The sequence below is a fragment of the Corvus hawaiiensis genome, chromosome 7 (assembly GCF_020740725.1).
Source record: "Corvus hawaiiensis isolate bCorHaw1 chromosome 7, bCorHaw1.pri.cur, whole genome shotgun sequence".
Classification (NCBI taxonomy): Eukaryota; Metazoa; Chordata; class Aves; order Passeriformes; family Corvidae; genus Corvus; species Corvus hawaiiensis.
In genome coordinates, this window is record NC_063219.1 from 1,328,196 (window position 1) to 1,355,411 (window position 27,216).

General features: G+C 54.2%; 1 protein-coding gene across 6 annotated transcripts in view; it reads right to left on the reverse strand.

Moving 5' to 3' along the window:
• Positions 1–565: 565 nt before the first annotated feature.
• The window catches only part of SH3BP4 (SH3 domain binding protein 4), a 32,795-nt gene continuing 6,144 nt past the window's right edge, over positions 566–27,216 (reverse strand). Inside the window, exons 1-6 of one of the 6 annotated variants that reach the window (XM_048309617.1) lie at positions 16,515–16,725; positions 13,122–13,200; positions 11,136–11,314; positions 6,985–9,347; positions 1,486–1,674; positions 566–1,135 (exon numbers count right to left, since the gene is read on the reverse strand). In XM_048309617.1, coding sequence (XP_048165574.1) covers positions 911–1,135; positions 1,486–1,674; positions 6,985–9,347; positions 11,136–11,253 — 2,895 coding nt within the window. In that variant the 5' untranslated portion in view covers positions 11,254–11,314; positions 13,122–13,200; positions 16,515–16,725 and the 3' untranslated portion in view covers positions 566–910. Of the gene's footprint in view, positions 1,136–1,485; positions 1,675–6,984; positions 9,348–11,135; positions 11,315–13,121; positions 13,204–16,353; positions 16,726–27,216 lie in introns of those variants that run through there. The other 5 variants (XM_048309618.1, XM_048309614.1, XM_048309616.1 and 2 more) reach the window with 5 other exon arrangements.

Below are 27,216 nucleotides of genomic sequence, written 5' to 3' on the forward strand. Positions count from 1 at the left end.
TTTTTTTTGGCCTGTAGAGGGATTCTGTGGATGGCAACAATTCCCTCTCATCGTCCTCCTGATCCATCTCCTGAGGTCTCTGGCAAGCCCCAAACCTCCAGCTTCTTCCAGAGCTGTCCTGCACCACATCCAGGGGGGGATGAAGTTCCTCCTGGTTAAAGAAACAGGAACAGGCAACGAGCATCTCCCTGCCCACAAACAAGAAAATCTACGTCTGCAGAGACACGAAAACAACCCCAAAAACAACCCAAAGGCTCACAGGGCCTGTGAATAAAATAAAACAATTTTAAAAAAAAGTATTTTTTGGTGCAAGGTGCTGCTTGGGCTGAGCACACCCCAAATTTGGGGACACCCCAAGTTCTTACGGTGCTTCAGTCACATCTGGTAGCCAAGATCCTGCCCGTGGTAGGGGGAAAGGGCATTTCCTGTGCTTCCTCCTAAAATATGTGTTTACAGGACCCGTATTTGTCTCAAACCCCATCATTTAAAAGCAGTTTCTACGACCTAAAACCAGCCACAGCTTCACCCACCCCTCCCCCAAAGCTGTTACAACTTTTACTGCTCGTTACAAAAATTAGACTTTTATTTGTAAATGCCTAAAAAAACACGTGATCTCTTTTGGGACCCCCTCCCCACCCCTTCTTCCTGCCCTCTTGAAAGTCTGGGGTTTCTTTAGTAAGAAAGAGTTTAACTGGATGAAAAGCTGTCCCCTTCCCGATGAATTCCCATCGAGGTGGGATGTCTCCCGCTGCCTCTTCCAGTCCTGGCGGAGAACTTGCAAACTTTGGCCTCTTCCAACCCACGCAGAGCAACCTCCACTTCTTCTCTTTAAAGTCAGCTCAAGAAAGAGGAGAGGGGGGAAAAAGCACAGGACAAACTTCCCAGCCAGGGAGAAGTGGACAAACGCGGGCTAGATGGCAAAATCCTCGTGGTCCTGGGGGCTGAAGGCAGCTGCCCGCAGCATGTCCAAGGAGTTGACGAGGATCAGGGTGCCCGTGAGGTGCTTCCAGCGCTTGGTGATGGGGTTCTTCATCTTGTCCAGCCCCGTGTGCAGCTCCTGGATGACGTCCCGGTAGCTGTCCCCCATCTGGCTGCTCCACGTGAGCAGGAAGTCGTACGCCGGCTTCCACATGGCCTGGGGCAGAGGGGGGACAGGTGGGAGGGGATCAGAGCTCAGCCAGCAGCCCAGAGCAAGCACCTTCCCAGGAGAACACCCCCCAGATCCCTCTGGTCCTCCAAGAAGAGTGTGCTCTGGAGGAATCTCCAGAGAAACGTGGAATCATTTGGTTGGAAAGCTTTAAGAGCGCTGGGCCCACATTGGTGGGGCTTGGCAGCGCTGGGTGAGCTCCAACACCTTGAAGGTCTTTTCCAGCCAAAAGAATTCCAAGATCTGCAACCCACAGGGCCCCAGGGAGACCCAGATCTCCACGGAGGGCCTGTGGAGGCCCAGATCTCCACGGAGGGCCCGTGGAGGCTCACTCTCACCTCGCTGTCCACCGTGCCCGTCTTGTCGCGGTGCGGGGCCTCGTAGGCGTCCATCTGCTGCTTGGACACCTTGGCCAGCTTCTCGGCCAGCTCCCGCCAGCGCTGGGCCACCTCCACGGCCGTGGTCAGCAGCACAAAGTCCTGGATCAGCCGCACCACCAGCCCCTGGCAGTCCATCTTCAGCAGGGCCTGGAGGACAGGGGGGGAAAGCGAGCAGGGAGTCAAGGCCGGGGGCACGTGGCAGGGGAATTCCCTCCAGGAGCATCCCAAAACTCCTCCTGCCTCCTTGCTAGCGACAGCTGGGGAAATCAGGCCAGCAGGCCTGGGCAGGAGAGTAATCCCATTAATTGGACAAAGCACTCGACCCCTCGGGGATGGGCTTTGCAGCCGGGCTGGCCAAGGCAGCCTCATTCTCCAGGCAACCCCTCCCGGGATGTCCAGGCCCCACCTTAAGCAGTTTAAAGCATCCCCGGGGGCTGAGGACAACAGATGCTTTTAATCAAGAGAACTAATCCAGACTCCATCCCAGAGCTGCACTATCCTGCAGAGCAGTGGGCAAGGCACAACCAGGACATTTTGGGATGGCACCTGGACATCAGCCCTGTGAGGGGATGGGCTGGGGTGAGACCCAGGTGAAGACTCCGACAGTACAAGCATTGCTCAGCTCGGGATGTTCTTCCTCCTCTCCTCCTCCTGCATCATTTATTGTCCTAAAAGCCAAGATTTTCCACAAATGGTTTTGAAGTGGAAAGAGCAACTGCATCAGTCCGGGTTTTCTAGGTAGGAATGACTTAGCCAGGAAAAAAAGGATGGAGTAGGGTTAGCTCCTGCCTTGAAGTGTCAAATCCCATTAAAATCCCCTCACGGTGGGATGAAGCTGCAGTAAGGGGAAACCCCCAGAGCAGCCCAGGAAAGGAAGGGTTTAATGGCAGTGTTCAGTCTCAGAGGATGGGATCTGACTGCCAGGATCGTCACCCCACTCCCCAGCGCTCCCCCAGCCTCTGCCAGAGCCTCTGGATCACAAGAGTCCCAGCAGCATCAACCCCAGTCCTTGGGCAAATCCTACCCTGAGCCTCAGGAAGGGGTTTGATGCTATTAAACATGGAAATCAAGCAAACAGACCCCACCAGCTCCTTCACAGCAGCACGGGGATGGTTCTCCCAGAAATGTGGCCAGAATCCACCTTTCTGCCTCCGTGGGCCCTGACACCCTCTCCAAACACAGGGGGCCAGGCAAATCCAGGTCTGGCTGTGGGGCAAAGAAGGGTTAAATCCGCCCAGTGGAGGTCTCACTTGGGGGAGGGAAGATGGGAACATCTGAAACCACTCCAGCGATTTGCAAAGCAAAAGCACCGTGGATTTTCCCCCTTATCTGCTCCCAGCTTAGAGCTGAGCTGGGTTCTAATCACAGCTGCAGCCCAGCACGTGGCTGCTCCTCCAAAGTGCTGACACCGGCTTCCTGTGGGAGCCAGGGCGGCCATAAACCCCCTCGTTAAACAAGCAAGGAAAATCCATGGGAAAGAGCCCTCATTTGGTGGTGCAGAAGACATGAGGAAGCATTTAGATGTCACACACCTGTGCCAGAACCGCCTCCTCTGCTAGAGCCGCACGGATCCACCACCCTCTCTGGATCCACCGCCCTCTCTGCAGGGGAAGGATCTGGAGGGTCCTAAGGAAGGGGGCAGACTGAACATCCCCAAACCCGCCTTTCCAGGCAGCTGGATCCCAATCCCGGGCAGAACCTGGCATTTAGGAAAGCAGGCTGAAGGAGCTGCTCTCACCTCCCGCCCGAGGTCAGAGGCAGCGGAAGAGGCCTCCCGGAGCCGGGAGCGCTGCAGGGTTAAGAGGGATGGAGCTGCAGGAGATGGATTCTCCTGCTCCTCCTGCTGCTCCAGGTGAACAACAAAACAGCAGCAAAGGAAAGCAGCCGGGAGGCCACCTCAGCAAGAGCTGCAAAATCATCCAAAACAAGGAGTCCGGGAGAGACGGATCGGCCTGGAGCGCCGCGTGTTAGCTCCCAAACCTACTGCTGGCCACGGCACCACGGGCTGTGCCCTGGCAGCTCCAAGCACAGGGGCAGAGGTGACAGGAGACAGGGACAGCACCAGAGCCACGTGGGGAAGGGGTGCGAGACATCCCAGACACTGAGGTGGCAGCCAGAGGGGGAATATTACTGGGAACGGCGACACACTGGGATTAGCTCGGCAGACTTAATCCTCCAGTGGGATTATGGCCCAATTTTTTCCATCCTCCTCCCTCACCCTGGACAAGCCTCCCGGGATAGCTGGGTGCACCCACTGCATCTCCATCCCTCGGCACCCAGGTGTGACCTGGGCTGTGCTTTGCCAGAGCCCTCCAAAATATTTATTATTTATTATTTACTCCCCTGGCAGCAGCTGGGAACCGGCTCCGCCAGCCTAGCAAAGAGCAGAGAGGGTGTTTGATATTCAAATCCCGGTTCAAAGCAGAAACACCTCCACTTAAAAGGCATCCAGGGGAGGCTGAATTTACATCCCAGCTTTGAAATGCAGAATCCCATTTCCTAACGAAGGAAAGCAGCTAGTGGAGGAAAACAGCTCCCACCTGGGACTTCCTCAAACATATAAACATGGGATAAAGGCCCAAGGAGACCGTGAGACCCACAGGGTGAGAGGATCCTCATGCACAGGCTCCTGTCTCATCCTCCTCTTTGGGATATAGGTCAGGTTTTGACCCAAAAAAGTTGCCTCTGTACAAGTGTTCCCCAAAACAACCCTTGTTTAGGCATCAAACGTCTCTTCCACTCGTTTTTTGTCTGTCACCACCTCCAAAATCATCTCACACATTTAAAATACACACTGTCAGCCTTAAATACTGATTTTTTTTTTTTTTTGCCTCATACTGGCTCCATGGGGTAATTTCCTTGGACATGACGCCCAGCTGGATCTCAGCATGCTGAGGGTGGGCAGGCCCTGGCACAGGGTGCCCAGAGCAGCTGGGGCTGCCCCTGGATCCCTGGCAGTGTCCCAGGCCAGGCTGGACATTGGGGCTTGGAGCAGCCTGGGACAGTGGGAGGTGTCCCTGCCCATGGCAGGGGTGGGATGGGATGGGCTTTAAGGTCCCTTCCAACCCAAAGCCATGAACACCCTGACCTGCAGCCCCCCCAGCAGCTCTTTGAGGCCTGCACACACCAGGGACAAGGAAAAACTCTTGGCAGGAGACAGGCAGCACATGGATACCTGGATACCGGGAGTCAGAGCAAACAAAACAATGGGAGGGGAAAAAAAAAAACCACCCTCCCAACCTCATCTCGTGTGTGACCTTTACAAGCAGCCTGGAGAAGAACAAGCTCAGAGTTTCCTTTGCACGGCTCCCTGCTGCCGTGCCAGGAGCACTCCCAGAAGAGCCGTGCTCTTCCCAACAGCAGTGTGTGTTGGAGGGATGACAAACCAGAGTGTCTCTAACAGCCAGAGAGGGAGAAATGCTGTGTCTCAGGGCACGTCTCTCCCCACGGGCCAGGCACCAGGGGCAACGAAATCTGCTCGAATCCACACCCAGTTTTTTTACTTTTTTATCCATGTGCTGCCTGCCTCCGACGGGCAGAGAGGAGGGAGGGAGAGCTTTCCCTCCCTCTCTGCTGTGCTGAGTAATTCCTGAGCCACATCCCCTCCCCGAGTTACCGTCACACTCCAATGCTAGTGCCTGATTAGAAAAATAGTAATTAGAGGCAGATTACTGATTAACCAGTCATCATGGCCAGGCTTTGCCTTGCTTGGCTGCTGGTGCACGACTCTGCCACTGGCATTTTGTGTGCTCGACGCTGAACTCTGATAAACCTGCTTCTGCTTCTCCCTTCCCAGCGCTTCTGAGGGGAGACAACCAATTTTCAGATGAAATGGCCACACTGGAGCTTAGTGCACCTGGTTCCCCTCGCCAGAAAGCCAGTCCATTTGTTACAAATAAAATCAGATTTAAACACAATAAAACCCATTACTGCTCCATTGCCATGCCCTGAAACATCATTATTTCCTTCTTTCAACAGGCTCAATCTAATTTCTCCATAGGCTAAGGAGGATTTGACGGCAGCGAGGGGTTTGGAAGCGGCATCGTGTTCCACCAAGAAGGGAGCTCATCCTTTATCCACGGGCTCAGCCTCCCAGAGAGCAGGATTAGAGAGACAAGGAGAATAAAACCTGCCCTGGGACTCTGCTCTCCAGGCAGCCACAGGGGAGCAGGATGTTTTCCTGCAGCTCCTTGAGCCTTATCTTTCCCTTTGTCTCCCCACTGAGGGTTCTCCATGACCTACAGACCGCCTGAGATCCCTGAAAACAATGGGAATAGATAAAAGCAACACCTACGGGGTTGGCAAACAGGGAAAGCAAACAGCGCAAAGCTCCCGGAAAGATGCAGCAAGAGCAGCATGGATTTCATCCCAACGTTCACTGGGCCTGATGACTGAAGGGGCAAACCCTCCCTCGGGGGGCAAAGGGCAGATTTTCCACTCCTGGATGAGGAAAGGGGTCACTGATGGCCAGGAGAACCCTGCAACAGAAGCAGCGTTGGCGGCACGACCTGAAAGCTGAAAGGCAAAGCTAAACCATGGCCCCCCAGGCCCCAAAGTGGTGCCTGGGCACAGGGAACTCTTCGGACAACACTTCCATAAATAACAACGGATTCAATACCCTTCCTGACACCGTCTACTCAGTCCTTACATTTCCCCTTCTCCCTAATAGGAGTGTGGGAACTGAACTCCTTCGTTCAGCTCCAGTCCCCTTTGCCATAATTTCATTTTGCCAAGCTATTCCTTAATCCAATTGCCATTTTAAACCACGCTGTTCCCCCTAACTCAGTTATCCTGCTCCTGCGGGAGGGCAAGGAACAGGAGAGAGCTGCAAATCTCTTCCAGACCTTTTGCCCTGTGTTTTCTTTGGCTCGCTTCCTGTGAAATGCTAGAAACGATCACGGAGATGATGTTTCGTACGGGATTGACTTGCTAATGGCATCCTAGAAGTACCAGCAGGCAGCGCTCTCCCAAATTCCTTTCAGGACAAGGAGCAAGCCACCCATTTCCATTTGCAATGTATAAAACGTCCCAGCTCAGAGGTGTCCTTGGTTTAGCTGCCACTCAGAAAAAAAGAGAATCCCCATCCCTGGCAGTGTTCCAGGCCAGGCTGGACGGGGCTTGGAGCAGCCTTGGAGCAGCTAGTGGAAGGTGTGCCTGCCCGTGGCACGGGGTGGGACGGGATGAGCTTTGAGGTTTCTTTCAACCCAAACCATTGCGTGACTGCGGAATTCCGAGTGCCTCAGCGCCTCCCTCATTACTGCCGTGATCCCCCTAAAGCAAGAGCCCACCGACCCCAGGGCTGGACTCCCACCTGGCAGCGCCCAGCAGTGTTCAAAAGACCTGAAAGATGGACTTCTCTCTCTACAGACCGAATTCAGAAACCTGCAACTCCCGTTCAGCCTGATCCCTCTGCAGAGCCAGGAACGGAGCCCCCCTTTCACCAGGCCTCAGACTCACCGTCATCAGCTCCTTCTGGAAGGATTTCCTCTCCTTGTTCTCCATGCTGTTACAGTCTTCCTTCAGCTTCTCCAGGACGGAGGCCACTCGCTCGGGCTCGCTGTCCAGCTCCGCCCGGCAGAAAAACGTGAGCGGCAAGTTCAGGTAGCCCAGGGCGTCGGCGAAGGAGCGCCAGCTGCTGAGGTTCTCCATCAGCAGAGTCCTCACCGAGGCGTAGATGTAGGTCAGGAACTTGCAGGGCCTCAGGATCTGCTCCAGCAGCAGGCTGGTGGTGAGATCCGGCCCGGAGAAGTAGCTGGGTTTGACCTTCCCGACCACCAGCACGTTTTTGGTGTGCACGAGGCCGATTTTCCCCTGATAGTAGCCAATGTACCACTCCTTGGTCCACAGCTGGCCTTTCAACCTGATCTTCTCCTCACTGAGGAGGGCTATGACGTCTCCCTTCTTGTACTCCAGCAAATAGTGGTTCTTGCTCTGCCTCACCACCGTCTTCAGCAGCTTCCCATACTTCAGGCTCAGCACCGGCCGGTCCTGAAAAACCGGATACTTGGTGGTGGCAGCCAGAGGGGAGAGGATGATCTTCCCCACCTCGTTCTTCTTGAGGAACCGCCTCTGCCCCGTCGGTTTGATGGCACTTTTCGGAGGCGGCTGCGGCGTCTGGACGCAGAACTGGGTCAGAATGGCATCCTGGTCATCCTTGACTTGTATCCTCAGCGTGAAGTCCGAGAGCTCGTTGGGGTCGTGGGACGCGATTGGGAAGATGAGGCGGCTGACCTTGCCCAGCTTCATCTGGAAGCCCCGGACGATCTTGGCTTGCTCGCTGGCCTTCACCTCGTAGTTGGTCATGTTGGAGAACATGCAGAGCTTGAGGTCCTGGGGCCGGGACAGGGCAAACTGGTGCTTCCCCCAGAGCTGGAGGGCGACGGGAGCTGGGCTGTGGGACTGCCTGGTGACCTCGTTGACCAGCAGGGTCTTGGGCGCGCACTCGTGGCCGAACATGGCCACCACGGTCTTGAAGGAAGGGTGGATGTGCTTGGGGCCGTAGACGCCCACCGTGATCTTCTTGCTGATGTAATCCCACACAGTGTAGGGGTAGAGGATGTTCTGGCCCTGCGCCACGGCCGCGATGTACATGCAGGGCTCCAGGTTCTCCAGCTGCACCTGGATGGTGTCCCCGTAGGAATAGCTCAGCTGCATCGGCGTGTAGGGCCCCTCCTTCATGTCACTGCGCAGGCACTGCAGCCCCACCAGGCTCTTGCTCATGATGTCGTTCTTGACCTCCGCCGACACCTTCATCTCCAGGATGATGAAGGTCTTCACCTCCATGTTGCTGAGTTTGATCTGCAGGACGGGGCTGATGGTGCTGCACTTGTCGCTGTTCAGCTCCAGCGGCGGGTCCAGCATGGCCTTCATGGAGATCTGCTGCGTCTCCCCGGGGCACACGTGGCCCTCGGGCACATGGATGCTGATGTTGGTGTCCGGCAGCTGGACGGCCCCACCGGAGCTGTCCAGCTTGCACACAATGTTGGTCTCCACCGGCTGCGTCTGACCCCAGCCAGGATTTTGGCCAAGCAAATCCAAGTCGTGGCAAGACCGAGCCAGCTTCCTGTGGTTCAGCCACGCTGTCCTAAAATCCTCCCGGCTCTGGAACTGCTCAGGGGTGGGAGACTTCAAACTGCTGAAGAAACCCGACGATGCCGGCGCGTCCGACTTGGCCTGGAGGACGGACAGCTCGGACAAGCTGTAGGAGCGCTTACTTCGGAAGAAGGGGTTGTCCCTTCTCACGGGCTGTTCCACATCCAGCCTGTTCGTGGAGGGAAACTCATCAAAAAGGTTCCCCAGGCTGCTGTTGGCGGCCGAGCTGGGAAGAGCCGACGTGGGAGCCCCCGTGTCGAAGAGCAACAAATCCACGGCGACGCTGGAGTCGGATTCTTTATCCGAGCCGGGCGCTGCTTGCAAGTTCCCATTCAGGAACGGGTTGGTCTGCACTCCGTTCAGGAAGGGGTTGTTCTGGTAGGATTTGGCAGAGTTCCTCTTCACATCAGCCCACTCCCCGAGCAGGTCCAGCTCCTTGACGCCCTCGTCGGGGCTCTCCAGCAGATTGTCGATCATGCCGCTGTCCGTGAGGGAGGAGTTGCGGTAGTTGACGGGCTGCACGTAGGAGGACGGGATGTATCCCATCTCCGTGGTGTTGTGGGCGTACCACCACTCCCCTCCCGACGTGTCCAGCACGTACAGGTGGTCCCCCTTGGAGAACTTCAAGGTGGTGAAATTCGTGGGACAGTAATCCTTGATTGCTACGACTTCCTTCGCGTTCCCAAAGGACGTGGGATTGTTCACCAGCAAGGCACTGGGAGAAGGCACTGCAGAGGCAAGGAGGAGACAGCACTGTGAGAGACGCACAGCAGAGCCACCACAGATTTGCAATCATTTATTCCTGGTCACCATTCTACACTGTTCTAAGTGATGAAGGTAAGTTTTGGAATCACTGAATCACTAAAGCTGGAAAAGCCGTCTGACATCATCGAGTTCAACCATTAACCCAGCACTGACACGTCCACCACTAAGCCATATCCCCAAGGGCCACATCTCTGTGTTTTCTGGAAACTTCCAGGTCCACTAATTCCCTGGGCAACCTCTCAAGGAAGAAGGTTTTCAAGAAATCTCCACCACTTCTGCTACATTCACACCTTTCTTCCTTACAGGGTTCATCCAAACCCAAGATAACTCTTCCTACAGGTGACAAGCCCTCTTGCTCTGCTGTAACCCCTCTCCTGCCCAGGTCAAACATGGCCAGAGAAGCTGTGGCTGCCCCTGGATCCCTGGAAGTGTTCCAGGCCAGGTTGGATGGGGCTTGGAGCAACCTGGGATAGTGGAACGTGTCCCTGCTTTCAGGTCACTCCCAAATCAAACCATTCTGTGTTTCTAAAGGTCACCCAGTTTGAACCCCCACAGAATCCCAGCACCTCCCTCCCACAGTGCTGCCGTGGTCCTGGCAGCATCTCCAACCTCCCTTGCAGCAGTGCCAGCAGAAAGTTGTTTTGCGAGGGGACCCCAGTTTACATCCAGGCAGGGTTTAGCCTACACTGTCACCCTATTTATTGGCTTTGCTCTCATTTTCAGGATGTGTTTCTGTAAAAAGCACCAAAGCCGAGCTGCAGCTGACGTTCCATCAATGGTTAATTGTGTGCTGTCTCCCTCGGCAGACTGAAGAAAACAAGGAAAGCTGGATTTTCACCAACAGGGAGCTGCAAGGGAACTGGGACAGCACCTGCTTCAACGGGCTCGAGAGCTCTCTGGGAGGAAAAGGGAGTTTAGAAAACACAGGAAGCCCTTAAAATCCCAGAGACAAAGGGATGGGAGCTCAGACTGCACATCCCTGCAGCCACTACTTCTCACCATGGAAATAACAAGGCGAGGAAAGATACAGCTGAGCAAAGAGAAGCCTTTAAATATAGCCTGGGGATCAAATGTTCAGAGGAGAAGAGTTTTGTACACATCCCAAACGACTCATCTGCCAGCAGGCAAAGGCGTGAGGACATTTATCCAGTGGAAAACTACACAGAACCTCCAAATTGGAATTATTTGGGCAGCCTGGCAGGTTGGAAGCCACTGCTAACTCGGTCATCCTGCAGGACGGAGCATTTTTGGTGTCAGATCAGACAGGCAAGTGGCTGCTCCTGTGTCCCTCCAGCTGGGCATGCGGAGGGTTAACAGGGATGTGCTGAAACCCCTTGGAGAAGAGGAGTCATTCCTATTTCTGCATTAAAACCCATCCACTTCGCAGCAAGCGTTTGATGTTCAGGTGCTCCACCTGCAAAAACAATCGCGTTTGTGCATATTTTGTTTGTTTCGAGGCCCTCGGCGCGCTCCAGCTTCCACCTGGAGTTTTTCCTTGGGATGCTCTCCTGCCAGGGGAGCAGCAATTCCCCTCCCACCTGACCACGGCTTTTATGCTGGGTAAGGAAAACACAGCAGGGGAAAAAAAAAAGGGCAATAAAAGTTGGGGAAGAAAAAAAGGATTATTGGAGCAACCTGCAGGATCCCAGCGCTGGGGAGAGGGAACACCTTTGTCACCACCTTGTTGGGGTCACCGAGCCTTCCCAGGAGGGGAGGACGGGCCTGAAATGAGAAGGATCAGCCCCACGCACCTTTGACGTCGCAGAGCGCGGTTTCAGCAAAGCCTTCGCCCAGGTCGATGAGCGTCCCCTCGGACTTGCACCGCGGGAGCCCTCCCGAGTTGGCCGCCCGGATCCTCTGCGCTGCCATCTCCGCTCCAGGCAGGCACTACATGGCCATGGGGACCCCAGTGTCACCTCGGGGAACCAGCCTGGGGGACAGAGACAAAGGCCAGGGTGTTAGAAAGGCTCCGGGTTCCCCCATGCCACCCGCACGCTGATCCCGTGGTGCTGATACAGGAGAGCGTCCTCCTGTTCTCCTTAAACCTGGATGCTCCCAGGAACCACCAATCCTTGGAGGGCAAGGACAGCCTGGTCTTGCATGATGCTGGGCACACCCCCATACGAAGCAGCCCTCTGGCCTTACAGAGTTTTTTTGGGAATACGCTGCTCCCAGGATCATAAATTGCTCCTTCTCCCCGTTTCCCAAGCATTTGCTCGTTGCTGTCACACAATTATGAAACCACTGAGCACTAGGCTGCTGTGGAAGCATGGAAGACCCACGGGACTAGGCTTTTTTCCATGTTCAAATGGGTCATCCCTGTCTCCCAGCTGCAGCACTGGGATCTCCTGGGATGGGGCCTGGCTCCTCCCGCTTGCTCCCCGCATCTCTCTCCACACCCAGCCAACCAGGCAGGGCAACATCCCTTCCTGCACTGAATAGGATAAAAATAAAGGGGTTTTTCCTCCTTTTTTTTCCAGCAGCACTTGCAAAACCACTTCCAGAACCCCTGTGGAAGAGCAGCTGCATCAGTGCGCTGGAGCCGAGAGGGAAAGGAGCCCGTTCCCACAGGACACTCCGACCACCAACGCTGCGGCTGATGCAAGCGTGGGCAAGAGCTGCCCTGACGTCACCCGTGTCCTCTGCAGCTGGGACAGTGGCCAGATGGGCCAGGACAAGCAGGGAAGGCTGAAGGCACAGCTGGAGCACAGCCTGAGCCCTGAGTTGCTACGCCAGGTTTGCACCAGGGAGCAGGAACGCTGTCGGGCGTACCCGGGATCATGCTGGAAATTCTGGATCCATCCCCTGCCTCCTGCTCCCTCAGACCTGCCACAAAACTCCAGCCTGGCTGCAAAACACCAACAGGTCTTAAACATCCAAGTTTTAATTAGAAGTTGTGTCCGAATCCCTTGTTTTACAAAGGGATTTTCATCCACTCCTCACGCTGTTCTTCCTTTCTGCCTCTCCCATGCAATCTTTTTTCTTTTCCTCCCTCAGCTGGAAAATGAAATCAAGCAGAAAATAACAGCCAGACCCAAATTCCTGAGGTGGGAATACAGAGCTGATGCCTCCTCCGGCACTGTGAGGGGGAACAGCAAGTCCTGAAGGATTTGGTGCCCTTTTCTGGAATGCAGCAAGAGGAAATGTGCTGGGGAGAGCCTGAGCAGGAGATACTCCAGCCTGCTTGAAATGCTTCCCAAGCCATCCCCGGGGCTGGTATGCCGGGAATGCGGCTGGCTGGAAGGGATGCACCAGGCTCCAGCCAGAAAAGGGAAGGGAGAACTTGTGTGCAAACATTTCCCCTTACAGGAGAGCCTCCTGCCGGGAGCAATCCAAAGGGAGAGGGTTTGGCAGGGAATAAACACAGGGCAACCGGGCTTTGAGTCAAGGCTGAGCTTATCAGGGCTGGGACAGGTAAGACAGGAGACCTGGAGCTGCTGCCAGGGGGCAAGACAAAGGAAAAATCAGTGGGAAGCTCCAGCAGGAAGCAAGGAAGGGAGGAAGGATGGATGCTCCCCTCGGCCGGCACCATTCACCCAGCTCCAAGCCCCGCCGTGGTGTTTCCCATTAATGCCATTTGGGATTGCAGGTTTTCCAGGTGGCATGGAAACACCCCAAACACATGGTGCCTCCCCTCTAGAGACCCCACAGACACTTTGTGAGCTTTTATAGGGTTTTTTCTTCCCTGGCTGGGAGGACAATTCCCCCCCCCGCCTTCACAGAGGCAAAAAACAAACCTCCACAACGGCATCACCAGCACAGAAAGAGCTCAAGTGGCAAAGTTTTCACCAATTCTGGCAATTCTTGCACACGATCCTGCTGGGAAAAAAAAATAAATAAATAAAATCAAACCACTGTGGCATCCCAAAACTCCCCCCTGCACAAAGTAGGAGAAGACCAAGTGTAAGCCACAGATATGTTTTGAAACACCTGCCTGCTGGTCCAGCATGGCATGAATTTTACATGAATCATGGCAGCTACAGCCCTGACAGCTCTCACTGACATATCCTCAAGCCTGGAACTCGCAGGGATGCTCCTCCTTCCTTTATTTATGTAAGGAGATGGGAAGCTTCGTGCTGAAGGTCTCTGACAGACGTGGGCTGTGTGGAGAAACAGCTGGAAAAACCCCCCTCTGCATCCAGCCCTGAGGCCTCAAAAGGCAGCAAGAATCTACACACAAAGGAGGGATAATGGGAAGGGATTTCCTCTCCTGGCAGGAGCATCCTGGATCTGTCCGTCCCTCCTGGATCTAGGGATGCACACACACACTTTAAAGGATGGGGATCCAGGCCCCCCACGGCTGGATTCGGGATGGGAGCCCTGTTTCGGAGCTGGGGACGGACCCAAGACGTTCCTGAGCGCAGGGATAACCAGCAAACCCCCAAATTCAGGCTGTGCGAGGATAAAAGGGATAATGGGAGCGACGTGGGGGGAAAACAAAGGGTGGAAGGGGCAAGATTTGTTTAGAAACCACTGAGACAATGGTCTGCAAACTCCTCTGAAAGCGCTTTAAATTTAGCCTGGGGTTAAATATAGCCCAGGGAAAAACCCGGCCCCACGTGTTTACCCAAAGCCACAAACAGCATCCGAAATGAACGGCGGAGAGGAGGGGGTGGGAAGGAAACCAGTGGGTGACCAGGGCTCACCCTGACAGTGCCAGCAGCTCGTCCTGCAGCCTCTCAAAGGCACCCACACCTGCTTCTCACAGCGGTTTTCCCGCTCCCATTAGGAAAAGGGAATGCTGCAGGGTCAAATCCAAGCCTGCGAGCCAGGGGGACCTGCTGCCTGCTCCCCCGTCCCAGCAGAGAGCGGCTGCCTGCATCAGGGCCCCACGGTGGTTGCATTATTCTCGCCAAAATCCTAAGCAGGCTTTGCTGGGAGTTGGAGAAAGCTCTAGGGAGGCCCCGGTGAGCACATTTCCATGGGTGCATCCTCACAGCTTCCTGGGATGGATGGGGCTGCCCCCAGATTTAACTTGGCATGAGCTGGGGGTAAGGATAAGGGGTTGGGGATGGGATGTGCGGGCTGAGCACACTGTGGAGAGCCTGGCTGCTTCTCAAGGGGTAGAGAGGAGACAGCAGGGAGCATCTCCAGGGTCTTGAATCAGTGCTCCTGGATCTCGTCTTATAGAAGTCATGGAATATCCTGAGTTGGAAGGGACCCCAAGGAAGGTCAATCCAAATCCTGGCCCTGCCCAGACCCCCCACCAACCCCACCCTGGGCATCCCTGGCAGCGCTGTCCAAACGCTCCTGGAGCTCTGGCAGCCTCGGGGCCGTGCCCATTCCCTGGGGAGCCTGGGCAGTGCCCAGCAGCCTCTGGAGGAACCACCTTTTCCTAAAATCCATCCTAACCCTGCCCTGGCCCAGCTCCAGCTGCTCCCTCAGGTCCCACCAGCAGGTCTGGGGCTGGTGGCAGTGTCACATCTACTAAAAAACCACCTATTAAAACGTACTAAAAACAAAACCCAAAGGTCACTTTTCCTGCAGCACTCGAACACACAGCATTCAGCATCCCAGCTGCAGCATTTCCCGGCATGGAAAAGGTTAAAAATAACTTCTGCAAACTGTCTGCTGCAACTTATCCCAGAAATCCAACTGCAAGCCCAGGGGAGGCACCTAAAACCTCCTGGCACAGGCAGAGCCCCGTCCTCGCCAGCGCTCCCAGCTCCACCCATCGTTCCAAGCTCATCCTGATGGGATTACGGGATGGACACACCTCTGTCCGGACACTGAGCTATCAGTCAAAGACACACCACGGGCACCCAGCCATGCTGGACAGGGCTGGCAGGGAAAAGCAATCCTGGGAAAAATACCAAACCCACGTCCTGGAGCAAAGAAATGCAATAAAAACCACGGGAACACCCCAAAGTGCGCAGCCCCAGGGTGGGAAGCAGGATCTGCTGCTGGCCAAGGGAATGTCTCTCCAACAAGCCCAGCGTAGGTGGGAGAGGACCCCTCCAGGAGCCTCAGTGCTGGAAAATCCCAGAATGCCAAGAATTTGGGCTGATAAGACCCAGGAGGGCTGGCAGGTACCAAGCACCATCAGGGCTGGAGATGGAGCCAGGTCCTTCCAGGTGCAGCCACGGACCTGCTGCCAGCAAAGGGAGCAATCCCTGCCCATCCCATGCTTCCCAGCCCTCCCTGGAGCTGCAGGGTCCATCCCATCACGGCACGTCCATGGGAAGCACAAGGAACAGGAGCCACCGTGACACAAGACTGGTCAACTCCGCCATGACTACCACCCCACAACCTTGTTTTCCCTGGAAAATCCATAAAAAGCCTCTCAAGACCATGGTGCAAGACCATCTCCCACCCTGCCCCTGGCCACAAATTGAAAATTGGGAAGAAAGGAAAGAGCTTCCAATCAATCACTCATCATCCCCTCCCCATGCCAGAGCCAAGATCAACTCCAGGCACTCGTTGCTTATGGCTTTTAATTTGCTTTTTCGTTCCGCAAAGTCGAGTTCCTCCAGCTCTCCTACAACCATGGAAGTGTTTTCGGAGGTTTCTTCTAAAAACAGTCAGCTTTGCTTGGATATGAGCAAATTTAAACACTTTCTAGGTAGGAACTCATGTCCCAGAGCCACAGTGCTCTTGTGCCACACCACTTGTCCCACACAATGAATGTACTGAAAATGTTGCTTTCATCAGTCACAAAACCCTAGTAACTCAAATCCATGGAAGCAGATGCAGAAAAGGCCCCTCCAAACCCCGGGGACACCCCAGCCCTGAGGGAGCTGCTCAGGGAGTGCCTGGTGACACACTGCAGTCAGCAATGGCCTTCAAAAGAAACTGAGAAAAGGCCCAAAGTGGCCGAAACTGACAAATTTTAGCAAACAATCTGATTTAGGAACTTGATTTTGCCCCGTGAATTCTCCACCTTCAAGATCTCCCGCATGGCTACGACACAACACAACGCTGGCCCTTGCTCAACACGCTTTCCCCCCCAGTGCAAGATGATCCCACTACCTCGAGAATTCCCTCCTTTCTCAGTGCTCGTACAGACAGATCTTCAGGCACACCTTCAAAACTGGCAACACCAGCACAGCCCCACCCAGGTCCTCGGCAGCCCCCTACAAGGCTGGGATGGCTTTGGAAGCTGCTGGTGGCAAGGAACAGACTCAGATAACCTTGTAGCTCATCTCCCAGTGATCCAGGTCTCTTCCATGCTGGAGGGGATGGGTGGGGGAGAGCTGGCTGCTGTTGAGTTCTTCCCCTCAGAAGCCTGGCCCAAGCATTCTCCAAGTCTGACGCCAGCCGTGCTGCGTATCCCGGTGATTCCTGACCCCGTTGCCTCTCTCTTATCTCCTCCTCCTCTTCCTTCACCGCCTGTGCTTGCCAAGCCAACGCTTTCATCTTCCAAAAAAAAAAAAAAAAAAAAAAAAAAAAGAAAACCCACCCAAGCCAAGCAAAGATAAACCACCCCTTAAGACAACACCAAACACCAGCTCTTTGTGCCAGAGAGAACAGCCTGGTGTGAACTCACACGTCCGTCCCAGCACGAGCCTCGCGGGAGCTGCCAGGAGCACAACACACGGCGCTTCAGTCCCTTTCCCAGCAAACAAGAAGGGACTTGTGGAAGTATCAGGACCTCCCATCCCTCCTGCAGCGTCCTCACGTCCCAGGGGTTTGCTTTGGAGCCCATTCCCACCATGTGATGTGGGAATGACTGCACCCAGCACGGCGGCAGCGGAGCCCGGCCCCGCGCCGTGCCCTCCGCTCCCTGCCAAGCCCCACGGAAAAACCCTGCCCTCGAGCTCCAGCTTGGCTCAGCTCCTGCTGCCAGGCAAGGGCAAGCCAAGCACGGCCAGGGTGATGGAGAAGGGAAGGGAATGAAGGCAATTTTGGCCAAGTGCGTGCTGCCAGTGTCTGCTGGTGCCTGGAGTCCGTCACAGCCTCCCTGCTGGGGATGTCATCCTTCACAGGCAGAGCGGGAAGGACGGGAAAGCTTCCTTTTATAGCACGAGTCCCGCTGGATATCCATCACCAGCTGCTCAGAGACTCAAATATAGATCAGTCTTGAAGGTGGGAAAAGGGAGCTTTCCCTGCAGGACCTCCTGCTGCTGCCCAGCACTGATGCCACGGCAGAGGAGCGTCCTGGAGATGCAGGCACCGCCCTCGAGCACCCACAGCAAGCCCAAAACCCACCCCAATTCCCTGAAAGCGGTGCTGGTGTGGCAGAGGTTTAAAAAACCTGGACGTGCAGGAAAGTGCTGGAGGTGCTGCACGGGGCAGGAACCCTTGTGAGGTTTAGAGGGCCACAGGAAAGGTTTTCCTGGGACAACAGCCCAGCTCCTCCCACTCCACAGCAACAAAACCATGACACACACACCTGTCCTGGTAACACAGGGAAGGAAATAAAGCTGGACTTGCTTCCATGGTTTCAAGACTGCAAGACCAGCCACTTGCCCTGGCATCCCCAAAAAAAGCAAGGCAGAGGGATGTCTCCAGTGGGATGGTCCTTGGTGCAAGGGATGCTGCTGGAATGCCAGCACGGAGAGCGAGGCACTCCCCAAGAACAGATTCCTCCACTCCACAGAGCCAATTAAAAACCCAGAGGCGGTGTCTGCCCAAACGTCTCTTGGTGAGGCAGTGGGATCAAAGGAGACCTCAACAGGGACCATTGTGGACCTCTTGCCCAGGGGAGGGCTTGGTTCCCTGAACCCACAGACATTTTTGCCTCCACAAAGTCCTGCAGCAAGGAACTCCACGGATGGGCTGGAAGGCAATGGAAAACTCATCTCCCTCAGGAACAGGCTCTCATCTGATGTCCACTAGCCCTCGGATCAGAAGAGGCAGACTTGGTCCACTGTGCCCCTGATGTCTGCTCAATGTTCTTCCAAGGGAAAAAACACTTCCTAATCCAGGCAGGGCACTCCCAAAGGTGTCCTGGCTTTTCAACAGGGACCTGTGGGTGGATGCTCCTCTGGCAGGGCAAGGAGTTTGATCCAGACAAGTCCCATGGGGACCAAAAAAACCATGAAAACCCAAAGTCATATCTACTGCTGCGGTCCCAGAGGAGTTAAACATAAAAGCCGAACTCAAGCTTTAAAACCCTTGGATGGAACAGGAATCCAGGAGAGAACCAACTTCCTGCAAGCCCTCACAGCCCCTCCAAAGTCCTTCAGAAGCCCCAGAGTTCGGCCAACAGCCAAAGCAAGACTGTTCCTAAAGGATGTTTAGGGCCAAAAGCATGGACCAAACGTCTCTCAAACCAGGGAAACTCAGATTTGAGCTGGATCAGGCAACGGCTCAAGCTCACACAGGCAGTCGGAGGTGGAGGAGCAATGAAACCCAAATTTCCAAAACCACAATAAGACACTTTTAAAGAAAAAGTGGTCTTGATCCTGCCAGAATCACCAGGAAAATGCATACAGACACCATGGTCACCCAGGAGATCTCGGGCCAATACCCACAAAGAGCAGAGTAAGGGAAACCGTGGAAGTCAAAAGGAGGGGAAACAATTTCCCACCTCGGTGGGTGCTGCAAGAACCAGCTCATAACCACCCAAGGGGGGGCCACTCAACCCCTCCTCCCCATCTCAAATCAACCAGATCCATGGAAGCTTGAAGGCTAAAGGCACCAACTGAGAAAATCCTGGAGCAACTCGCTATCTTTCCACTCTCCAGCCGCAATCCCTGCAGCGTCTCCTTCCTCAGATAATTTGGATGCTAATTTGGCCTTCAAGAGCTGTCAAAACCCGAAGTCCCTGAGCTGCTGAGCTTCCCCCAAGAGGAGATGATGACAGAGCTTTAACTGCAGCAACACTTCAGAGCCCTGTCCCCATCACCCTTCAGCGATTCCGCCCTTGTCTGACGGAGAGGAGCTGCTGCAATGCCGTGTGTTCTCCTTGTTGCTGGCTGGAAAACCAGTCCCACCAGCATGTCCAGAGAAGGGCAGGCACAAGAAACTCACTCCTGCTGCTGGCTGGACAGGCTGCCACCACAACTGGTGCAGAGAGGACAACACAAAGCTCCAGAGATGAGCTGCAGACCACCAGAGATGAGGCAGCTCCGAGCAGATCATCACACAGACAACTCCATGCAGCTCTCCCAGCCCAAGTACTCCACCAAGACTGATCTGTCTCCAGGTATCCTCAGTCAGGAGGCCCATTTTTGGGAAAAACAAGGGGTTTTGTCCCCAGCTCACCGCCTGAGCGAGCCCATGGACACCAAGCAATGACGGATGAAATCTCTCTGGATTCCAAGAACTCATCTGAGCGGGGACAAAACCACTCCCTCGGTTCAATGTTCTTGCACACCTTCCTGATTAGTCCAGCACTGATCTGCTGCTGGATTACAGGACACCCTCTTCTATGCTGAAAATGCTGACGGGAGCCAAAAACCTCCTTTCCTCTCTCTCTTTAGGTAGAAACAAATAAGAATCAGCACACTGCAAAGAATTCCCTCAAAACAGCAGGGTTTTTTTAAGCTCCTCTTTGGTAAACATTCCCAAAGCAGATTGCCCAGGACACCTGGGTGTGAGTGAGCAGCTTAACCCTTTGCTGGAGTTGATGGTCTTTCATAGGAAGGCAAGATGGGGGTTGGTCACATCATGGGATGCTCCATGCTTGACCCAATGCCACAAACCAGGGATTTCCATGGTAGAAAGAGGGCAAGTTTGTTGGGAGCAGATGCCTGGAGAGCAAACTCCCAGGTGATGATGCAAGTAGGAAGTGGATGTGAGGGCAGATCAGAGAATCATGGAATGGTTTGGGTTGGAAAGGACCTCAAAGCCTGTCTCATGGGCAGGGACACCTTCCACTATCCCAGGCTGCTCCAGCCTGGCCTGGGACACTGCCAGGGATCCAGGGGCAGCCACAGCTGCTCTGGGCACCCTGTGCCACAGCCTCAGCACCCTCACAGAGAACAATTTCTTAATATCTGATCGAAACCACCCCAAACAGAGCCGGGATTAGGACATGGGGCTTGATCCCACCTGCAAATCCAGCCAGCTGCAGACCCATCCCAGAAAGTGTTCCTGCTTCAATCCAGAGCATGCTTTGAACACCACCCTCACTACACAGACACAAAAGACCACGTGCCTCATTCCAGGTGGTTTTCAGCAGCACAAGTCCTCGCCTTAATTTCGCTTAGAGCTTTTCCAGTGGTGGGAATGAGTTTTCCAGGTGCAGACACCTACCCCTGCCAGCCAGGAGGGTGCCTGAGATACACCAAAACCGGCTGCTGTTTATGCAACACAAGAGCAAACACCACGCCTGCTTGTTTAATTAATCACCCCGAAATTAAAGCACATCAGACTGCACAGAGACTCTGTGCAACCTGCAAATTAACTCAACCTGGGGATGAGGGAGGTCAGATAGCATCCAAGCAGTGGCTCCAAGCGTTTTCCACAGCATCAGGAGTGCCATGAAGGGGAAAAAAACCCCAATAAAATAACACCACCCACCTCCATCTGTCACAGCTTCAGGGTTTTGTTGTTTCAGTCTCGGAGCTGCTTCGGGGTTTTGTTGTTTCGGTCTCGCCAGGTTAAAAGCTGCTCAGCCCCATCACCGTGGGTCAGATGGCTGATAAGGAACCAATTTCATCACTTTAAGCCCCAAATGTTTATGGGAAGGCTCAGTCTGCAAGCAAAGCCACGCACTTTGAACTGCAGCTTTAGGTCAGTTTGAGAACACATGAGGTCCGTGTCGGGATTTAGGCGGCGTGAGGCGAGAGCCAAAGTCCTTTCTCTGCAGCCTCCACCATGTGTGATGGCAAAGCTGCTGCTCTGGGCCAAGGACATAACCCTCAGCAAAAAATTTAGCCTTTTTGGGGGAAAATTCCCCTTATTTAGCAGGATGTTTGGGCACAGAAATAGTAATTTATGCAAATTTGGCAAAATCTTTGCTCAGTCTCGTTGGATAGAGCACGGTTGAATTTCCAACACACTTTTTGCAGCATTAGTCACCAGGGGAAATTAAAATGACACCTGAAAGTCATCCTAAAGGCACAGCAGGTTGTTCCCTGCTCAAGGCAGAGCTTTATTGGTTGAGTGGAGTCGTTTCTACAACTCTCTGCACTGCACTTGTAAGCACAAAACACCCTCCCACACGGGCACCACACACAGAGCATTCCCTAAAGAAGGGACAAATCCAAGCCACCACACAGGGAACATTTCCAAAGGACAAGTTATTCCCTCTCTGCTGGCTCCAAGAAGCCAGCCCCAGGCAAGGCTGGAAGGAGACAGACCTGCCCTGGCTTCTCATGCCCGACAGGAGCCTCAGAGCCTCCCCGTTGGAGCCCCAGAGCCACGTGCTCCGCTCATTCCCACTGAGATTTCACAGAACCACGGAAGGGTTTGGGCTGGAAGGGACCTGAAAGCCTTTGCCCATCCATGGGCAAACCTTCCACTAGACCAGGTTGCTCAGCTCCCATCTGTAAGACACCACGGAGCCAAATTCTGGATTTCTGCAGCTTGAATTAGGGGTGAAGCGTTATCAGCTGTGACAAGGGGCGGTTTTGGGCCTACACACAAGTGCCCAAATTAAAGGAAACAAGACAAAGCCACTGAGAGCCACTCAGGGGGTACAGAAGAGCCCAAAGCCTGTCCTCTGTCTCTACAAGAACACCTCTTTTCAGAGAGTAAGGACCAAACTGAGGTTAAAAAGCCCCACACGCTCAGGGACGGATTCCCTACGTCAGCAGGCCACGAACAGCACAGAACCTGCTCCATTTCTGGATTTCTGTGGGAAAACCACCTCAACCCCACCACCAGCTCCGCTTGGAGGCTGCTTTGACAACCACAGGGATGTCTTTTAATTTTCAGACCCAAAACACGGGGCTGCAAGCAGCAGGCTCTCGGCTAGAGAAGACAAATCCATGGCACCTTCACCGACCTGCCCAGACGACACCTCCTGTTCTCAGCATCTTCCACAGCAACATCCCAGATTTTTTTCCCCCCCTGTTAGGATTGAGCTCTTCCATACCTCAGTGTTGGTCACATCCAGCAGATGTTGGTGCCAGTGATGGGACAGCTCTGTCAGGAGAAGCAGCCCTGAGGAAAAGACCTGGACCTCCAGGGGATGGGAGATGTTTTACAAGGGACTGGAGGGACAGGACAAGGGGGAATGACTTTAAACTGACAGAGATGGGATATTGGGAAGAAATTCCTCCCTGGGAGGGTGATGAGGCCCTGGCACGGGGTGCCCAGAGAGGCTGTGGCTGCCCCCGGATCCCTGGAAGTGTCCAAGGCCAGGCTGGATGGGGCTTGGAGCAACCTGGGAGAGTGGAAGGTGTCCCTGCCCTGGAATGAGATGAACTTCAAGGTCCTTTCCAACCCAGACCATTCCATGATTCCAAGCAGGACACGGCAAGAACTTTCCAGGAGCTGAGGATGCTCTCCAGCCCAACCAGCTGACAGCCACATGCCGCCTTCAGGACTTTGAGGGGTCAGGCTGGAATTAGACACGCTCTTGATGAGGAGAAAAAAAACCAACCCTCAATATCAAACCAATGCAGATGGAACTTTCTTTTTTTTAATTAAAACTTGCTTGAAGTGCCACATAAAAGAAGTGAAATCCCAGGCACAGCTGACGCATCAGGAGAGATTTATATTTAGAAGAACGACTTAAAGTACTCGATCAACAAGGGGAAAAAAAAAAATGGGAACTTTTTCAGCAGGGTCCAGAAGGAGGAAAGAAAACCAAAAGGGAAACAGATACCACCACCCATTACTCCTTAGGGCAACATCCCCTGGCATTTTAGCCTCCCAACAATCCACTTTTACAGTGAATTCAGCTTTTTTTTTTTTTGCCAGGCATGATCCTAGCAAACAACATTTACAGCAGGAACACATGATGTGTATCACAAGACAACTGGCACCAGTATTATTTTTAAATACCATCAGCTTCTGCTTTTAACAGGACAATGGGAAATGTGTTATTGCTTGAGCATAAAACAAATATACCGAGGTGATAAAAAAAAAAAAAAAAAGAAGCCATTCCTAAGCTTTGCAGGGTGAAGATTTAAAGAGAAATAAAGCAGAGCAACCAGAAAAATAGAATACTTCAAAATCTGCCATTCCTCCTGCTGCATTATTCATTTGGGAGCTCTCAGTCCAGAAGTCACAGCCCTGCTTAGCCGGATATCCGATTGCTCGCTGGGCCTCATCCCAAATTTCTCCAGCATTACTCACACTTTTCTTTGTGCAGGAAGGGGGATGAGGATTTTCTGGTGAAAGGCAAAAGGGAGGCAGAAGTGTCTGCAGCACTGTGGAGCGTGGCATTTCCATGGACAGGCTCAGACCTCTGCTTCCAAACGGCTCCCATCCCCAGAAGGAGAAAGAAATCGGGGAGACGCTCGGACTCTGTGCTGCTTTGGAGCTGAGGATGAGCTGGGAGCTCTCCAGGCAGGAAGGAGCACTGGGGAAGCGATGCTCATCCCAAAGGAAGATGCTCTGCATCCCGGTGGTGCCCAGCAGCCTCACCTTCCCTGCCAGCATTCCCACTGGGAATTACCTTCTGTCCCACTTTCACGAGCTCTATTGCCTCAAAGCAGCCATAAACCAGGAATCACCTCCCCTTTCCCAAAACAAAACACCTCCCCTTCCCTCTCCGAGGCAGGGGAGCATCTGATGCAGCATCACCACTTTTAAGGGTCACGATCCCTTAAAAATTAGGCCCAACAGCAAATATTCCCATGCCATTTATCCTGCCCGACCACAGGGCAACCTGGACACACTGATTTCTCTTCCCACCCCCAACAAAAGCCCTTCTGGAGTGATTTCAGAGCCCATTTTTGGAGACACGGGCACCACGAGTGCAGAGACCATGGTTTAACCTTCCACCACTGACGCTCCGTGCCTCAGTTTCCCCGCGGTATCCAAACCCTTCAGGACACGCGTTCCTCCCCTGTGCCTAAAGGACACATCTCCGCCTGCCTGTGCTCAGGTTCCCTGTCACAGCCAGGAAAACCAGCTTCCCTCGGGATGTCTGTAAGGCCAGGCTTTAAAACAGAGCCCAACACAAGGAGCTAAAGCCGGGATGGAACGGTCACAGTGCAGACAGGGGGTTAAACACTCACCCTTCCCAAATCCCTGCTCCAGGGCCCTGCATTCCTCTGCTCAGACACCGTGCAGGGCTTTTTCCTGCTCACTCTTTCCATGCCTGGCTGTGGTGGATGTTCTAAGAGCTCCTGTTCATGGGCACAGCAGGGCTGGGAGAGGCACCAGCTGCTCTGACCAGTCCCACCTGGAGGAGCCTCAGGGATGTCCAGTGCAAGGTGCACAATCATGGAATTCCTTGGGTTGGAAACACCTTAAAGCCCATCTCATTCCCATGGGCAGGGACACCTTCCACTGTCCCAGGCTGCTCCAAGCCCCAATGTCCAGCCTGGCCTTGGACGCTGCCAGGGATCCAGGGGCAGCCCCAGCTGCTCTGGGCACCCTGTGCCAGGGCCTGCCCACCCTCACGGCCAGGAATTCCTTCCCAATATCCCATCCAACCCTGCCCTCCAAACCTGGGAGTTTAAAGCCCTTCCCCCTTGTCCTGTGACTCCATGCCCTTGTCAGGCATCTCCCACGGCAGGTCCAGGAGCAGGGATGCTCTGGAGAGCACAGCACATCCCGTGGGGATTCGGATGAGTCCCCGTGTCCTCCCCGTCACCGGGCTGGAGCTGCGACCTCATTCCAGGGATCTCATCGGGCTCTGCAGGAGCCCAGATGGACCGTCTGGCTAATTGAGTTAATTAAAGCATTTTTCAGCAGCGATTAACTTTCAGGCAGCCTCTCCCTGGGGAGCAGGGGCCACAGCTCGGGAAAGACGGGAAAAATTACTTGGAAGCACCGATGGCACTGAGCTGTTCCTCTGCAGCGTTTGCTGACTCCAACAACTCGCAGTGAAAAAACCAACCCCGAGTCCCCAAAACTTCACCTGTTTTCCAGGCTGAGCAGGATGTGAAGAGCCAGGCAGAGGAGGGGAGCTGCCACACCGGTGTCCCGACCCCAGAGCATCCTTCCCAACCTTGGAATGATGAGCTGGTCAAGGCCAGTGGCTCTGTTTTGCTGACAAGGTAACTGCCACCCCCCCCAGGAACAGCAAATGTCCATGGCCCATTCCCAGAAAACCAAGGAAAACTTTTCCAAAGACCCCAGCAAAGCCTTGTTTTGCAGTCTCACTCCCCGACAAGGTTGGCTGCTGGAAAGGAGACGCTTCCTGGGAAGTTGGTATCAAAAAAAAGGCACAAAACACCCCCAAAATAACCCACCCCGGTGCTGGGGATGCCAGGTTTTCCTCCCCTTTCCCCAAAAAACCCACCTGTCCCATCCCAGCAATCATGGGATGCATCCCTGCAGAGCTACCACTCGTGGGGAGGCTGCTCCAGGAAACCTGGAGCCAACTGCATGCACAGGGAAGGAGGAGCTGGAGCTCGGGAAGACAAGCTGTGGGATGCATTCCTCCCTTCTCCTCCTCCCTTTTTGTGGAATGCATCCCCCATCTCCTGCTGTCTTTTTTGTGGGATGCACTTGGGCATCTCCTCTTTCTTTTTCTGGGATGCACCCCCATCTCCTGCTCCTTTCTCTCTTGTGGGATTTCCTCACATCTCCTCCTTTTGAGGGATACCCCCACCTCCTCATCCTTTTTCTTTTTTTTTTACGGGATACACTCAGCCAACTCCTCTTTTTTCCAGGAGGCACCCACGCATCCCTTTCTCCTTTTGTGGGATGCGCTTGCACATCTCTTTTTATCCAGGATCTCCCCACGCGTCCGCTCCTCCTGCTTTCTCTTTTTTTCTGGGATGCACTCACACATCTCCTCCTCCTTTTCTGCGGGATGCACTCCCCACCTCCTCCTTTTTCTGGGATGCACCCCTACCTCCTCCTCCTTTTTTTGCAGAATACACTCAAAAGCATCTCCTGCTTTTGTGGGATGAACCCACGGATCTCCTCTTCTTTTTCACGATGCACTCAAGCACCTCTTCTTTTTCCCACCCCAAACCTTATCCATTGCAAGGACCAGTTGCTCCCAGGCCCATTGGGAACTATTCCCTGCGCCTCCTTACGGATCCCAACAGCTCAACCTGCCCCAAAGGCGCAGCCACGTGCACCCGAAAAAACCCACTGAGGGTGTTTTTGGCAAAAGAAGCACGGAGGGGACTTGGGGGAGGGAGCAGAGCCATTCCCAAGGCTGCCTTTCCATGCAGCCTTCCCAGAGCAACCCCACCCCGGGAGCCCTAATCTGATGGCAGCTTTTCTATGGAGCAGCCAGGATGGGGAGGGAGAGAGGCTGGAGAAGGGGGGGGGAAGAAAGCAAGGAAATGCCTCAGAGGTGAGGAGGTTTTTTTCTGGCCAGGGCCGCCTTGTTTTGTTCGCCTGCCTCCAGCGCGCTGCCATTTTCCGGAAGCTGGAGCGCTCACCAAAAAAAAAATGGGAAGTTTCTCTTTGTTTAATTTTAGCCGTGGCAGCCTCTGCAGAGAGGGACCCAGCAGCCCCCCGCCCTGGGCCGCTCTGGGAACGGATGTGAGCCAAGAGGACGGAGCTGCAGCAGGGAATGAGGCAGGAATGAAGGGTTTCACATCTCCCACAGCCACACGAGCCGGGCTGAAATGCTCTCAGTCCCAGAGGTGGGTGAGACTTGGGAGACTTGGCTCTGAACTCCCTGCGTGACCACCGCATCCGTTATTCCAATTCCTGCTCCTTTTTGGCTCCCTCTCTCCACCCTTCACCTGTGGAGGTGTTTTTAGATGGATAACTTGAGCACCTTCCCCCGCCACACCAAGCAAAACGATGGATGCTGCACCCAGCCCCGGACACACCGAGAATCCAACCAAACCCACTCTGGGACCTATCCCAGAGTCACAATTTAGGGTGTAAAAGACCTTTAGGATCACTGCT